Source organism: Zosterops lateralis, assembly GCF_965231275.1.
Source record: "Zosterops lateralis genome assembly, chromosome: 31".
NCBI classification, from domain to species: domain Eukaryota; kingdom Metazoa; phylum Chordata; class Aves; order Passeriformes; family Zosteropidae; genus Zosterops; species Zosterops lateralis.
The window spans coordinates 124,337-141,322 of NC_139791.1; the positions used below are offsets into that span (position 1 = coordinate 124,337).

The 16,986-nt window shown below is 42.6% G+C and overlaps 2 protein-coding genes across 2 annotated transcripts in view; one reads left to right on the plus strand and one right to left on the minus strand.

The window, feature by feature from the left end:
- Nucleotides 1-243: 243 nt before the first annotated feature.
- RABAC1 (Rab acceptor 1) lies at nucleotides 244-5,408 on the plus strand (the record flags this gene model as incomplete). The annotated part of the gene is made up of 5 exons (XM_083880671.1): nucleotides 244-314; nucleotides 1,814-2,011; nucleotides 3,664-3,755; nucleotides 4,246-4,347; nucleotides 5,017-5,408. 5 exons carry the CDS (start codon nucleotides 244-246, stop codon nucleotides 5,103-5,105), a joined length of 552 nt encoding a protein of 183 aa, XP_083736797.1. The 3' UTR covers nucleotides 5,106-5,408.
- A 2,316-nt stretch (nucleotides 5,409-7,724) lies between these two features.
- ATP1A3 (ATPase Na+/K+ transporting subunit alpha 3) overlaps nucleotides 7,725-16,986 on the minus strand; it is a 35,457-nt gene continuing 26,195 nt past the window's right edge. The window contains exons 17-23 of the mRNA XM_083880700.1: nucleotides 16,577-16,731; nucleotides 15,013-15,136; nucleotides 13,229-13,374; nucleotides 12,468-12,598; nucleotides 10,573-10,674; nucleotides 8,887-8,978; nucleotides 7,725-7,940 (exon numbers count right to left, since the gene is read on the minus strand). Coding sequence (XP_083736826.1) covers nucleotides 7,912-7,940; nucleotides 8,887-8,978; nucleotides 10,573-10,674; nucleotides 12,468-12,598; nucleotides 13,229-13,374; nucleotides 15,013-15,136; nucleotides 16,577-16,731 — 779 coding nt within the window. The 3' untranslated portion in view covers nucleotides 7,725-7,911. The remainder of the gene's footprint in view (nucleotides 7,941-8,886; nucleotides 8,979-10,572; nucleotides 10,675-12,467; nucleotides 12,599-13,228; nucleotides 13,375-15,012; nucleotides 15,137-16,576; nucleotides 16,732-16,986) is intronic.

Here is a 16,986-nt window from a genome sequence, read left to right on the forward strand (position 1 = left end):
CCCAAAAAACCCCAAAACTCCTCCAAAAAAATCCAAATTTTCCCCCAAATCCCCCAAAAAATCCCCAGATTTCCCCAAAAAAATCCCCAAATTCTCAGAAATTCACCCGAATTCTCCCCAAATTTCCCCCCAACCCCCCAAAAAATCCCCCAAATCCCCCCAAAACCCCCCAGATTTCTCCCAAATCCCCAAAAAAATCCCCAAATTCTCCAAAATTCCCCCCAATTTCCCCCGCAGCCCCCGATGGCCGAGGCGGGTCCCCCCCCCCAGGAGCTGCTGAACCCCCCGAGCGACGCCCGCGGGGGGCTGCAAAGGTAAACGGGATTTTTGGGGGGATTTTGGGGATTTTTTGGGGATTTTTAGGGATTTTTTGGGGATTTTTTGGGGGATTTTTAAGGGGATTTTTTGAGGATTTTTTTGGGATTTTTTGGGGATTTTTTTAGGGGATTTTTTGAGATTTTTTTTTATTATTTTTGGGGATTTTTAAGGGGATTTTTTTTGGATTTTTTAAAGGGATTTTTAGGGGATTTTTTTGAGAATTTTTTGGGGATTTTTAAAGGGATTTTTGGGGGATTTTTTGGGGATTTTTTGGGATTTTTTTTGGGTTTTTTTTTTGGATTTTTTGAGAATTTTTTTGGGGATTTTTTGGGGATTTTTTGGGGATTTTTTGGGATTTTTAAGGGGATTTTTTGGGATTTTTTTGGAGAATTTTTGGGGATTTTTGGGGATTTTTTTTTAAATTAATTTGCATTTTGGGGGGATTTTTTTGGGATTTTTTGAGGATTTTTTGGGGAATTTTAAAGGGATTTTTGGGGATTTTTTAGGGGATTTTTTGAGAATTTTTTAGGGATTTTTGGGGATTTTTAAAGGGATTTTGGGGGGATTTTAAAGGGATTTTTAGGGGATTTTTTGGGGATTTTTTGAGAATTTTTTGGGGATTTTGGGGGGATTTTTTGGGGGATTTTTTGGGGATTTTTTGGGATTTTTTTGAGGATTTTTTTTGGATTTTTAGGGATTTTTAAAGGGATTTTTGGGGGAATTTTAGAGGATTTTTTTGGGGATTTTTGGGGATTTTTTGAGGATTTTTTTTTATTTTTAGAGGATTATTTTGGGATTTTTAGGGGATTTTTTTGGGGATTTTTCGGGGGGATTTTTAGGTCAATTTAGGGATTTTTGGGGTGGAATTTTTAGGGATTTTGTGGTTGAATTTTTGCGGATTTTACGGTGAATTTTTGGGTTAATTTTGGGTGGAATTTTTGGGGATTTTGGGGTGGATTTTTTGGGTTAATTTTCTGATTTTTTTGGGGTATTTTGGGATTGAATTTTTGAGGATTTTTGGGTGAATTTTTTGGAATTTTTGGGTGGATTTTTGGGCAAATTTGGGGATTTTTTGGGGGATTTCGGGGTGAATTTTTGGGCAAATTTGGGGATTTTTTGGGGGATTTTGGGGTGAAATTTTTGGGCAAATTTTGGGATTTTTGGGGGGATTTTTGGGGTGAATTTTTGGGCAAATTTGGGGATTTTGGGGTGAATTTTTGGGTAAATTTTCTAATATAATTTTTAATTTTCTCCTATTCCCCCCCAGGCTGTCGGTGCCCCGCTGGGCGTGGCAGTGGGCGGAGTCAGATTTGGGGTGGGATTTTGGGGTGAATTTTTGGGCAAATTTGGGATTTTTTGGGGGGATTTTGGGGTGAATTTTTGGGGATTTTTGGGGATTTTGGGGTGAATTTTTGGGGATTTTTGGGGATTTTGGGGTGAATTTTTGGGTAAATTTTCTAATATAATTTTTAATTTTTTTTTCCCTATTCCCCAGGCTGTCGGTGCCCCGCTGGGCGTGGCAGTGGGCGGAGTCTCGGCGGGCCGGGCTCCGCCCCTGGGGGACCTTCCTGGACCAGCGACGCTTCGGGGTCCCCAAAGACCTGGGGGAGCTCTGGGCGAGGCTGGGCCACAACGGGGACAGGTTCCAGAGCAATTACCTCCTTCTCTTCCTGGGACTGGTCGTTTACTGCCTGTGAGTCATTTTGGGGAAATTCGGGGCAAATTGGGATTTTTGGGGATTTTTTCAGATTTTTTTAGAATTTTTTTGGAATTTTTTTGGATTTTTTAGGGGTTTTTTTGGGATTTTTTTTTTTGGATTTTTTGAGGATTTTTTCTGATTTTTTGAGGATTTTTAGGGGATTTTTTGGAATTTTTTTCAGATTTTTTGAGGATTTTTTTGAGATTTTTTGGGGATTTTTTGAGATTTTTTTCAGATTTTTTTGGGATTTTTTAGGGTATTTTTTGGAAATTTTTTGAGATTTTTTGGGGATTTTTTTCTGATTTTTTTGAGGATTTTTAGGGGATTTTTTGAGAGGTTTTTTTTTCAGAATTTTTTGTGGATTTTTAAAGGATTTTTTCAGATTTTTTGAGGATTTTTTCAGATTTTTTGGGGGATTTTTTTCAGATTTTTTCAGACTTTTTTGGAGATTTTTTCAGATTTTTTGGAGATTTTTTTCAGATTGTTTTGAGGATTTTTTTCAGATTTTTTGAGGATTTTTTCAGATTTTTGGGGGATTTTTTCATATTTTTGGGGAGATTTTTTCAGATTTTTTTGGGGATTTTTTTTGGAATTTTTTCTGATTTTTTTCAGGATTTTTAGGGGATTTTTTGTGGATTTTTAGAGGATTTTTTTCAGATTTTTTTCAGAATTTTTTGTGGATTTTTTGAGGATTTTTCGAGGATTTTCGGGGTCCCCATTCTCTTCCTGGGACTGGTCGTTTACTGCCTGTGAGTAATTTTGGGGAAATTCGGGGCAAATTGGGATTTTTGGGGATTTTTTGGGGATTTTTTTGTGATTTTTTTAGAATTTTTTTTGATTTTTTAAGGGTATTTTTTGGAAATTTTTTGAGATTTTTTTGGAATTTTTTTCAGATTTTTTGAGGATTTTTTTTGAGATTTTTTGGGGATTTTTTGAGATTTTTTTCAGATTTTTTTGGGAATTTTTAGGATTTTTTTTTGGAATTTTTATGATTTTTTTGGGGATTTTTTCAGATTTTTTTGAGAATTTTTTTTGATTTTTTGAGGATTTTTTTCAGATTTTTTGAGGATTTTTAGGGGATTTTTTTGAGATTTTTAGGGGATTTTTGGGGAGATTTTTTGAAGATTTTTTCAGATTTTTTGGGGATTTTTTCAGATTCTTTTGGGGATTTTTTTTTTTTAATTTTTCAGATTTTTTGAGGATTTTTAGGGGATTTGGGGGGGGATTTTTAGGAGATTTTTTGAGGGATTTTTTCAGATTTTTGGGGATTTTTTGGGGGGATTTTTTTCAGAATTTTTGGAGATTTTTTTTCAAATTTTTGGCAGGATTTTTTGGGGATTTTTTGAGGATTTTTTTCAGATTTTTGGGGGATTTTTTTGGGAATTTTTTCACATTTTTCGGCGATTTTTTTGAATTTTTTTGAATTTTTGGGGGGATTTTTTTTCACATTTTTGGGAGATTTTTTTATATTTTTGGGGGATTTTTTCAGATTTTTTGGGGATTTTTTGGGGGATTTTTCTGAGATTTTTTGGGGATTTTTTTTCAGATTTTTTCAGATTTTTAGGGGGGTTTTTTTGGATTTTTGGGGGGATTTTGGGGTGGGAAATCCCCTCCCAGTTCCCTCCCAGTAACCCCAGTACCCGCAGCGTCACCTCCCCGCTGCTCCTCGTGGCTCTCGCGGTTTTCGTCGGCGCCGCCGTCGGGGTCCGGCTGAGGGAGAGACCAGTGACCCTCCTGGGTGAGACTGGGACGGACTGGGATGGACTGGGGGGGACTGGGAGGGACTGGGAGGGGATTTGGGGGGACTGGGACAAACTGGGACAAACTGGGACAAACTGGGAGTTACTGGGAAGGAGCTGCAGTTCCCAAAGCCGCCACCAGGGGGAGCCATAAATACACTGGGAGTTCATTGGGGGGAACTGGGAGGGGACTGGGATAAACTGGGAGGGACTGGGAGGGGACTGGGGGGGACTGGGACAAACTGGAGGGGACTGGGACAAACTGAGAGGGACTGGGATGGACTGGGACAAACTGGGAGGGACTGAGGTGGACTGGGAGGGACTGGGACAAACTGGGAGGGACTGGGAGGGACTGGGAGGAGAATTTTATTCTGGTTTTTACTGGTTTATACTGGTTTTCATTGGTTTTTACTGTTTTTTTACTGTTTTCTGTGGTCCATACTGGTCCTGACTGGTCCTGACTGGTCCTGACTGGTTTCTCCCCCCCAGGTCGGGAGTTAAGCCCCGCCCACCAGCTGGGCGTGGCCGGGGGCGTGTCCCTGCCCCTGTTCTGGCTGGCGGGGGCGGGGGCCGCCGTTTTCTGGGTGTTGGGTGAGCCAAAAATACCCCAAAATTACCCAAAAATATCCCTAAAAATATCCCAAAAATACCCCAAAATATCCCTAAAATTGGCCCAAAAAATATCCCAAAAAACACCCAAAATATGCCCAAAATTGGCCACAAAAAATCCCCCAAAAATCCTGTAAAAATCCCCTCAAAAGTCCCTAAAAATACCCCAAATTTGGCTCCCAAAATACCCCAAAAAATAACCCAAAATTAGCCCCAAAAATAACCCAACATTGACCCTGAAAATCCCCCCAAAAATACTGCAAAAATACCCAAAAACCCCCAAAATTTGCCCCAAAAATCCCCCCAAAATACCCCAAAATTAGCCGCAAAAATACTCCAAAATTGTCCCCAAAAATCCCCCAAAAATACCCCAAAATTTCCCCAAAAATCCCCTAAAAATCCCCAGAAAATCCCCTAAAAATCCCCAAAAATACCAAAAAAATTCCCCAAAAAATACCCAAAAATCCCCTAAAAAATCCCCTAAAAATCCCCCAAAAATCCCCAAAAAATCCCCCAAAAATCCCCCAAAAATCCCCAAAAATCCCCAAAAAATCCCCCAAAAATCCCCCAATTTTTTTTGTTATCATTTTTCATGTTATCCCAAATTTCCATCCCCCCCTGACCCGTTTTTCTCTCTCTTTTCCCCCCCAGGAGCCGCCCTGGTGTTTCTGGGCTCTCACGCGGCTTTTCGGCAGCTGGACCCGCCCGAGAGCCCCGAGCTGGAGATGGAGCCCGTCTGACCCAAAAATGTCCCAAAAATATCCCAAAATCCCCAAAAATCCACCCAAAAATATCCCAAATCCACCCCAAATCCACCCCGAGAGCCCCGAGCTGGAGATGGAGCCCGTCTGACCCCAAAATACCCAAAAATATCCAAAAATCACCTCAAAATCCCCAAAAATCACCCCAAAATACCCAAAAATCCACCCAAAAATATCCCAAATCCACCCCGAGAGCCCCGAGCTGGAGATGGAGCCCATGTGACCCCAAAATGTCCCAAAAATACCCCAAAATCCACCCAAAACACCCCAAAATATCCCAAAATACCCAAAAATCCACCCGAAATAACCCAAAAAAATCCCCTAAAATCATCCCGAAAATATCCCAAAAAATACCAAAAATATCCCAAATCCACCCAAAAATACCCAAAAATATCCTAAATACCCCAAAATACCCCAAAATCCCCAAAATATCCCCAAATGTCCCCAAATACCCCAAAATCCACCCAAAATGTGCCCAAAAATCCACCCAGAATAACCCAAAACACCCCAAAATACCCCAAAAATGTCCTAAAATAGCCCTAAATCCACCCAAAACACCCCAAAATGCACCAAAATTGCCCCAAAACGCCCCGAAATCCAGCCTGGGAACATCAAAATCCACCCAAAATATCCCAAAAATATCCTCGGGACCCCCAAAATGTCCCCAAAATACCCCAAATCCACCTAAAAATCCACCCAAAATACACCAAAATACCCCAAAATACCCAAAAATATTCCAAGTACCCCAAAATATCCCCCAAAATCCCCCAATTTCCCCCCAAAAAACGGAATAAAGGCGTCACGTGAACTCGAACCCGCTGTGTGGATTCTGCTCGTTAATTAAAGAAATTAATTAAATCCTGAGCCCACAATTAATTAATTATCCCCGACCCCCTCAATCAATTGACTCGACTCCCCCATTAATTAATTAATTCTGACCCCCCCCATTAATTTTTTGCTGACGACCCCAATTAATTAGTTCTGACCCACCCAATTAATTAATTCTGACCCCCCTCCCAGTTAATTATCTCCTCTAATTAATTAATCTTGACACCCCCCCCAAATTTTTCAGGACGGCCCCAAAATTATCCAAAATTATCCCAATTTTTCCCGATTTTTCCCCAAATTATCCCAAATTTTCCCAAAATTTCCCCAATTATCCAAAATTACCCAAAAATTATCCCAATTTTTCTCAATTTTTCCCAATTTATCCCTAAATTATCCCAAAAAATCCCGAAATATCCAAAATTATCTAAAAATATCCCAAATTATCCCAAAATATCCCAAATTTTCCCCATTTTTTCCCATTTTTTCCCCATTTTTTCCCCAAATTACCCAAAATTATCCCAAAATACCCAAATTATCCTCAAATTATCCCAAATTTTCCCCAAATTCTCGTTTTTTTCCCCCCAAAAAATAAAATAAAAACTCCACTCGGGTCCAGTTTCTGCTTCATTTGGGAAATTCTCAGATTTTTCCCCGTTTTTATTTTGAATTTTTCGTTTTTATTTTTATTTTTATTTATTTTATTTATTTTAGGGGAGGGGAAAAAAGGAAAAAAAAAATTAATGATTTTAACATTTTATGGTTTTAATATTTTATTTTATTTTCTTCTTCATTTTAAATATTTTACAATTTTAATGTTTTAATGTGTTTTTTCTTCTTTATTTTTTTCTTCTTTTTTTTTTTTTTTTCTTCTTTTTTTCTTTTTCTTTTTCTTTTTCTTCGTTTGTTTCTTTTTTCCGGTTTTTTGTGGTTTTTTCCCCATTTTTTTTTTTGTTGTTGGTTTTTTTTTCTCTCACGACGACGACACAAAAGGGAAAAAGGAGAGACCCCAACCCAAAAAAAAATATCCCCCGTTTTGGGGGGAAAAAAGGGAATTTTGGGGGAAAAAAAATGGAAATTTTGGGGAAAAAAAATGGGATTTTTTGGGGAAAAAATGGAAATTTTTGAGGAAAAAAAAGGATTTTTTGGGAGGAAAAAAGGGAAATTTTGGGGGAAAAAAATGGGATTTTTTGGGAGGAAAAAATGGGATTTTTTTGAGGAAAAAAGGATTTTTTTGGGAGGAAAAAAAGGGATTTTTTGGGAGGGAAAAAGGGATTTTTTGGGAGGAAAAAAGGGAATTTTTGGGAGGAAAAAAGGGAATTTTTGGGAGGAAAAAATGGGATTTTTGGGGGGAAAAAATGGGATTTTTGGGGAGGAAAAAATGGGATTTTTGGGGAGGAAAAAATGGGATTTTTGGGGAGGAAAAAAAAGGAAATTTGGGGGGAAAAAAAAGGAAATTTTTGGAGGGGAAAAAAAGGGATTTTTTTGGGAGGAAAAAAGGGATTTTTTGGAGGGAAAATAATGGGATTTTTTGGGAGAAAAAAGGGAATTTTGGGGAGGAAAAAATGGGATTTTTTTGGGGAAAAAAAGGATTTTTTGGGGGAAAAAAGGAAATTTTTGGAAGGAAAAAAAATGGGATTTTTTGGAGGGAAAAAGGGATTTTTTTGGGAGGAAAAAAAAGGAAATTTGGGGGGAAAAAAAGGGAATTTTTTGGGGAAAAAAGGAAAATTTTGGAAGGGAAAGAAAGGATTTTTTTCGGGAGAAAAAAGGGAATTTTGGGGAAAAAATGGGATTTTTTGGGAGGAAAAAAAAAGGATTTTTTTGGGGAAAAGAGGAAATTTTTGGAAGGGAGGAAAAAAGGGATTTTTTTGGGAGGAAAAAAGGGATTTTTTGGGGTGAAAAAGGGTATTTTGGGGGTCCCGTGAGGTTTTTTTGGGGGGTCTCTGGGGGTTTTGGAGGGTCAGTAATAGGTTTCCTTCTCCACCCAACCTGGAAATGAAATAGAAAAGGAGAAAAGGTGAGAGTGGAAATGCCCAAAATTCCCAGAATTTATCGCCCAAAACCGTCCCAAAATCTCCCAAAATTAACCCCAAAAATTAACCCCAAAAATTCCCCCCAAATTACCCCAAATACCCCCCAAAAATTCCCCCCAAATTACCCCAAATACCCCCCAAAATTCCTCCTAATTTCCCTAAAAATGTGCCCAAAACTGCCCCAAAATCTCCCCAAAATTCCCGTAAAAATCTCCCAAAATTCCCCCCAAAATCCCCCCGAAATTCCCAAAATTTCCCCCTGAAATCCCCCAAAAAATCCCCCAAAATCCCCTCAAAAAATCCACAAAGAAATCCCCAAAAATCGCAAAAAAATCTAAAAAAATCCCAAAAAAAATCCCCTAAAAAATCCCCCCAAAATACAAAAAAAAATTCCCCAAAAAATCTCAAAAATACCTCAAAAAAATTCTCAAAAAATCCCCCAAAAAATCCCCAAAAAATCCCCCCCAAAATCCCCAAATTTTTCCAAAATCCCTTGAAATTTCCCCTAAAAATCCCAAAAAATCCCCTAAAATTACCCCCAGAAAATCTCCCAAAAATCCCCTAAAAATCCCCAAATTTTTTCAAAAAAATCCGCAAAAAATCCTCAAAAACCCCCCAAAAAACCAAACAATTCCTCAATTTTTTCCCAAAATCCCCCAAACCCCCCAAAACCCCCCAAAGTCTCCCCAAACCCCCCAAAACCCCCCATAATTCCCCCAAAAAAAACCCCTTAAAAATAAAAAAAAAACCAAAAAAAATCCCCAAAAAAATTTTTAAAAATTTAAAAAAAAATTTTAAAAACCCCCAAAAAATCCCCCAAAAAATCCCAAAAAAATCCCAATTTTTCCCCAAATCCCCAAAAATCCCCAAAACCCCAAATCCCCCCGAATTTCCCCCCCGACCTCCGGGGTTGCGGCGCAGGATGAGTTTGCGGATCTCGTCGTAGACGAAGATGAGGAAACTGTACGGGAAGGCGCAGAACCACCAGCTCGGCCTGACGACGGAAAATTGGGCACGGGGGTGAAATTTGGCCAAAAAAATTAAAATTAAAATTAAATTAAAATTAAAATTAAAATAAAATTAATAGAAAAATTAAAATTAATATAAAAATTAAAATTAATATAAAAATTAAAAATTAAAATTGAAATTAAATTAAAATTAAAATTAAAATTAAAATTAAATGAAAATGAAAATTAAAATTGAAATTGAAATTAAAATTAAATAAAAATAAAAATAAAAATAAAAATAAAGATAAAAATAAAAATAAAAATAAAAAATAAAAAATAAAAATAAAATAAATAATAAAAATAATGAAAAATTAAAATTAAAATTAAAATAAAATAACAAATAAAAATAAAATAAAAATAAAATAAAAATAAAATAAAAATTAAAATAAAATAAAAATAAAAATAAATTAAAATTAAAATTAAAATTAAAATTAAGATAAATTAAAAATAAAAATAAAAATTAAGATAAAAATAAAAAATAAAAATAAAAATAAAGATAAAAATAAAATAAAAATAAAAATAAAAATAAAATAAAAATAAAAATAAAAATAAAAATAAAAATAAATTTTTTCCCCCATTTTTTGGGGGGGTCCTGACCTCATTTTTTTGGGTCCCTGAACCTGTTTTTGGGGTCCCATCCCATTTTTGGTGTCCCTGGGCCATTTTTTAGGGTCCCGACCCCATTTTTCAGGTCCCAGTCCTGGTTTTTTGGGTCCTGAACCCATTTTTGGGGGTCCTGACCCATTTTTTTTGTATCCTGACCCCGTTTTTGGGGTCCCTGACCCCATTTTTGGGGGTTCTAAACCTGTTTTTGGATCCCTGACCCCGTTTTTGGGGTCCCCAGACCCGTTTTTGGGCCCCCAGACCCATTTTGGGCTCACTTGAGGGGGTACATGACACCCCAATCCCATTTTGGGGGTCCCATCCCCTTTTTTGGGGTCCCCAGACCCGTTTTTTGGGCTCCCAAACCCGTTTTTGAGGGTCCTGAACCCATTTTTGGGGTCCCCGACCCCATTTTTGGGCCCCCAGACCCATTTCAGGGCTCACTTGAGGGGGTACATGACACCCCAGACCCATTTTTGGTGACCCCAGACCCGTTTTTTGGCCCCCAGACCCATTTTTGGGCTCCTTGAACCCATTTTTGGGGTCCCCAGACCCGTTTTTGGGCCCCCAGACCCATTTTTGGGGTCCCTGAACCCGTTTTTTGGGCCCCCAGACCCGTTTTTGGGCCCCCAGACCCGTTTTTGGGCCCCCAGACCCGTTTTGGGGCCCCCAGACCCGTTTTTGGGCCCCCAGACCCATTTGGGGCTCACTTGAGGGGGTACATGACACCCCAAACCCATTTTTGGGGTCCCTGAACCCGTTTTTTGGGCCCCCAGACCCGTTTTTGGGCCCCCAGACCCGTTTTTGGGCCCCCAGACCCATTTTTGGGCTCACTTGAGGGGGTACATGACACCCCAAACCCATTTTTGGGGTCCCTGAACCCATTTTTGGTGACCCCAGACCCGTTTTGGGGCCCCCAGACCCGTTTTTGGGCCCCCAGACCCGTTTTTGGGCCCCCAGACCCATTTTTGGGCTCACTTGAGGGGGTACATGCGCAGGGCCACGTCCATGCCGGGGCAGTAGGACAGGAACGCCGCCAGCGCCGTCTCCTCAAACAGCCCGAAAATCAGGATTTTGTTCCTAAAAAACGGGGGAAAAAAGGGGAAAAAAGGGTCAGAGGGGGAGGTGGGAAAATAGGAGAGAAACCCCAAAAAAATCCGCCCAAGAAAGCCCAAAAATCCCAAATAGTTCACCCAAAAATCAAAAAAAATCCACTTGAAAATCCAAAAAAATCCGCCCAAAAATCCCAAGAAATCCACCCAAAAATTCACCCAAAAAATCTACTCAAAAAACTCAAAATAATCCACTCAAAAATCCCAAAAAATCCACCTAAAAAATTCCCAAATATCAAAAAAAAAATTCGCCCAAAAATCCCCAGAATTCACCCAAAAATTCACCCAAAAATCCACCTAAAAATACCCAAAAATCCACCTGAGAAACCTCAAAAATCCACCCAAAAAAACCTAAAAAGCCACCAAAAATTCCCCAAAAATTCACCCAAGAAATCCCAAAAAATCCACACAAAAATCCCCAAAAAATCTACCTGAGAAAACCCCAAAAATTCACCAAAAAAAATCCCCAAAAAATCCACCCAAAAAAACCCAAAAAATCCACCTGAGAAAACTCAAAAAATCCACTCAAAAATTCCCAAAAATCCACCTAAAAAAATCCCCAAAAAATTCACACAAAAATCCCAAAAAATCCACCCAAAAAAAAACCCAAAAAAACCACCAAAAAATCCCAAATTTGGGGAAATTTTGGGTGATTTCGGGTGGATTTTTGGGTTATTTCAGGTGGGATTTTTTTGGGTAATTTTGGATGGGATTTTGGGTGATTTCGGGTGAGATTTTTTTTGTGATTTTGGGTGATTTTAGTGAGGTTTTTTTTGCTGATTTTGGGTGATTTTGTTGGGATTTTTTTGCTGATTTCGGGTGGAATTTTTGGCTGATTCCGGGTGTGATTTTGGCTGATTTTGGGTGGAATTTTGGGCTGATTTTCGGTCAATTTTGGGGCATTTTGGGACTCGCTTCATGCCCTGCTGGAAGACGGAGTTGTGGCACATTTTGGGTGATTTTTGTTTGGGATTTTTTTGGCAATTTTATGTGATTTTAGTGCGATTTTTTTTGGTGATTTTGGCTGATTTCAGGTGGGATTTTTTGGGTGATTTTGCATGATTTTGGATGGGATTTTTTTGGCAATTTCAGATGGAATTTTTGGCTGATTCTGGGTGGGATTTTGGCTGATTTTGGGTGGGATTTGAGCTGATTTTCGGGCATTTTGGGACTCGCTTCATGCCCTGCTGGAAGACGGAGTTGCGGCACATTTTGGGTGATTTTTGGGGTTGTTTCAGGTGGGATTTTGGGTGATTTCAGGTGGGAATTTTTTGGTGATTTTGGATTATTTTGGGTGAGATTTTTTTGTGTTTTCGGATGGGATTTTTGGGTTATTTTGGGTGGGATTTTTGGGTTATTTCAGGTGATTTTGGGTTGAATTTTTGGCAATTTTGGGTGGGATTCTGGGTGGGGTTTTGGGGTGATTTCAGGTGATTTTGGGTGAGATTTTTTGATGATTCTGGGTGGGGTTTTTGGGTTATTTTGGGTGATTTTGAGTGCGATTTCGGGTTATTTCACATGGAATTTTTTGACGATTTCGAGTGGGATTTTTGGGCCATTTCAGGTGGGGTTTTTTTGGCGATTTCGTATGGAATTTTTGGCTGATTTCAGGCAGGATTTTGGCCGATTTTGGGCCAATTTTCGGTCAATTCAGACTCACTTCATGCCCTGCTGGAAGACGGAGTTGCGGCACATTTTGGGTGATTTTTGGGAGATTTCAGGTGGGATTTTGGGTGGAATTTGGGGCATTTTGGGACTCACTTCATGCCCTGCTGGAAGACGGAGTTGCGGCGGGTCTTGCAGATGATGAGATCCGCCCACTGCACCACCACGATGCTGACGAAAAACGCCGTGTGGCAGGTGAACTCCACCACCTTCCGCTGCTCGTAGGTCTGGGGAGGGGCCGCAGGGTCACAGACCCCTCCCCGAATTAAATCCCACCCCCGGGATGGCCCAGACCCCCCCCAGACCACACCCCGAAATTCCCGTCCCTGTGGGACCCCCGGGGTGGGCAGAGGAGGGGGAGAAGTGACCCCAAAATGGGGGAAAATCCTCCCAAAAAATGGGATTTGGGGTGCAGAGACCCCTCCCCGAATTAAATCCCACCCCCGGGATGGCCCAGACCACCCCCCAAAAACCCCCCGAAATTCCCGTCCCCGTGGGACCCCCGGGGTGGGCGGGAGGAGGGGGAGAAGTGACCCCAAATGTGGGAAAAATTCCCCAAAAAAATGCGATTTGGGTTGAAAAGACCCCTCCCCAAATTTCTTTTGGGAATCCTCATTTTTTGGGAATTCCCATTTTTTTGGGAATCCCCATTTTTTGGAACTCCCATTTTTCTGGATCCCCATTTTTCACGATCCAATTTTTTTTTTCAAATTCCCGTTTCCCATCACCCCCATTTTTGGCCACCCCCATTTTTTGCCCCGCCCATTTTTGCCCCACCCATTTTTTTGCCCACCCCCATTTTTTCCCACCCCCCATTTTTTCCCCCCACCCCATTTTTTGGGCCCCCCCAGACTGACCCACTGCTGCCCGTAGGAGTCCTCGAGGTCGTTGATGGTCCGGTCGTCCCAGCGCAGGCGGATCCCCACCAGGCACGAGGGCAGGAACCCGTTCTCCGCCAGGATCACGAAATAGGCGAAGAACCCGCCCAGGGCCTGGATCATCCCTGGGGGGGCGGGGACAAATGGGGTAGGGTCACAATGGGAGCCAATGGGAGTCAGTGGGATGCAGTGGGAGTCGATGGAACCCAATCAGAGTGAATGGGACATGATGGGAGCCAATGGAAGTCAATGGGATCCAATGGGACCCAATGGAACCCAACGGGACCCAATGGAACCCAATGGGAGTCAATTGGACCCAATGGAACCCAACGGGACCCAATGGAACCCAATGGGAGTCAATTGGACACAATGGAACTCAACGGGACCCAATGGGAGCCAATGGGAGTCAATGGGATCCAATGGGAGTGAATGGGACACGATGGGACCTGACAGGACCCAATGAGAGTCAACGGGATCCAATGGGACCCAATGGAACCCAATGGGACCCAATGGAACCCAATGGGATCCAATGGGATCCAATGGGAGTCAACAGGACCCAATGGGACCCAATGGGAGTCAATGGGACTCAATGGAAGCCAGTGTGACCCAATAGGAGTTAATGGGGCCCAACAGGACCCAATGGGATCCAATGGAATCCAATGGGAGTCAGTGGGACTCAAAGGGACCCAACAGGACCCAATGGGAGTCAATGGGACCCATTGGGATCCAATGGGACCCAATGGGAGTCAATGGGACCCAATGGAACCCAATGGAACCCAATGGGACCCAATGGGACTCAATGGGACTCAATGGGAGTCAATGGGATCCAATGGGAATCAACAGGACCCAATGGAACCCAATGGGAGTCAATGGGACCCAACGGGACCCAACAGGACCCAATGGGGACTCAATGGGACCCAATGGGACTCAATGGGAGTCAATGGGATCCAATGGGAATCAACGGGACCCAATGGGAGTCAATGGGACCCAACATTGATGACCGTGACTGACCCCAGAGTGACCTCAGAGTGACCTCAGAGTGACCACTGACCGGCCTGGCCATAGGCCATGCTGATGGCCCTGGGTGACCCCGGATGACCCCAGATGACCCCCGGATGACCCCTGGCTGACCCCAGAGTGACCACTGACCGACCATGCTGATGGCCCTGGGTGACCATGACTGACCCCTGGGTGACCCCAGGTGACTCTGACTGACCATGACTGACCAGTGAGTGACCACTGACCGATCTGGCCGTAGGCCATGCTGATGGCCCTGACTGACCCCTGGGTGACCCTGGGTGACCATGACTGACTCCTAACTGACCATGACTGACCAGTGAGTGACCACTGACCGATCTGGCCGTAGGCCATGCTGATGGCCCTGACTGACCCCTGGGTGACCCTGGGTGACCATGACTGACCCCTGGGTGACCCTGACTGCCCCTGACTGACCCCAGATGACCAGTGAGTGACCACTGACCGATCTGGCCGTAGGCCATGCTGATGGCCCTGGGTGACCATGACTGACCCCAGATGACCCCAGATGACCCCTGGCTGACCCCAGAGTGACCACTGACCGATCTGGCCGTAGGCCATGCTGATGGCCCTGGGTGACCATGACTGACCCCTGGGTGACCCTGACTGACCCCTAACTGACCGGTGAGTGACCACTGACCGATCTGGCCGTAGGCCATGCTGATGACCCTGGGTGACCCTGACTGACCCCTAACTGACCAGTGAGTGACCAGTGAGTGACCACTGACCGATCTGGCCGTAGGCCATGCTGATGAGCCTCTCGTTGACCAGTTTGTCGCTCCGGGGGTTCCGGGGCTGCCGTTTCATGATGTCGCTCTCGGCCGCCTCGTACGCCAGGGAGATCGCCGGGACCTGAATTGGGGTGAAAAAACACAAATTTGGGCAAAAAATCCCAAAATCTGGGGAGATAAAAAGGAAAATTTGGGGAAAAAAACCCCATATTTGGGCAAAAAAATGAAATTTGGGGAGAAAAACCTGAAATTTAGGGAAGAAAAAGGAAATTTGGGGCGAAAAGAAACCCCAAATTTGGGCCAAACCACGAAATTTGGGGCAAAAAACTCCCGAAATTTGGGGGGAAAAAAAACCTCGAAATTTGGAGAGAAAAACCTGAAATTTGGGGCAAAAAAAAGCCCAAAATTTCGGGGCAAAAAAATCTGAAATTTGGGGAGAAAAACCATGAAATTTGGGGAGAAAAACCATGAAATTTGGGGAGAAAAACCCAAATGGTTTTTCTGGGGTGGATTTGGGGTCAATGGTTGTATTTTGGTGTATTTTGGGGTTTCCGGTGTTTTGTTTTTTTTTTTTTTTTTGGTTTTTTTTTTTTTTTTTGTGTGTATTTTTGTGTATTTTGGGGTGGATTTTTTTTTGGAATTTTTGAGATATTTCTGGGGTTTTGTGGATTTGGGATTTCCTCCCTCACCATGTCAGTGCCCAGGTGTATTTTGGGGTTTCTGGGGTGAATTTTTGTGCATTTTGGGGTGGATTTTTTTTGGATTTTGGGGTTTCTGGGGTGGATTTTTGGTGTGTTTTTTGTGTATTTTTGTTGTATTTTGGGGATTTTTTGCGTATTTTGGGGTTTCTGGGATGGATTTGGGGTCTCTGGGTGAGTTGGGGTGGATTTGGGGTCTGTGATTGAGTTTTGGTGTATTTTGGTGTATTTTGAGGTTTCTGGGGTGGATTTTTGTTTATTTTTCGTGTATTTTGGGGTGGATTTTTGGTGGATTTGGCCCATGATGGATTTGGGGATTTCTGGGCTGGTTTTGGTGTATTTTAGAGGTTTTGGGATGGATTTTGGTGGGTTTGGAGACTCTGGGATGGATTTGGGTTTTTTTGGAGCGGATTTGGGACGGATTTGTGGGTTTTGGGGTGGGCTTTTGTTTATTTTTGTGTATTTTGGGGCGGATTTTTTGGGGATTTTTGTAGATTTTTGCAGATTTTGGTGTATTTTTGTGGATTTGGGGTCTCCCCTCACCATGTCGGTGCCCAGGTCGATGCAGAGGATGGTGATGGTCCCCAGGGGCAGCGGGATGTTGCCCAGGAGGGGTTTGGGGTGGATTTTGGGTGGGTTTGGGGTGGATTTGGGGTGGGTTTGGGGTGGATTTTGGGGTCCCCCCTCACCATATCCGTTCCCAGGTCGATGCAGAGGATGGTGATGGTGCCCAGGGGCAGCGGGATGTTGGCCAGGGTGGGTTTGGGGTCTCTGGGGTGGGTTTTGGTGTATTTTGGGGTCCCTGGGGTGGATTTTTTTGGGGATTTTTTTGGATTTTTGCAGATTTTGGGGTCCCCCCTCACCATATCCGTTCCCAGGTCGATGCAGAGGATGGTGATGGTGCCCAGGGGCAGGGGGATGTTGGCCATGATGAAGAGCAGGAAGGGGGTGATCTCGGGGATGTTGCTGGTCAGGGTGTAGGCGATGGATTTCTTCAGGTTGTCGAAAATCAACCTCCCTGTCCCCGGAGAGAGAGACCCCAAAAATCAACAGAACAGCCCCAAAACGGCCCCAAAACCCCTCAAAAGGAGCCCAAAACCCCTCAAAACATTCCCAAAACTCCTCAAAATGGCCCCAAAACCCCTCAAAGTGACCCCAAAAATGACCCCAACCTCCCCAACCCTCTCCAGGAGTGGTCAGTGACCCAAAAAAATTACCCCAAATCTCCGCCAGGACCCCAAAAATGACCCCAAACTCCTCCTGGAAGGGTCAG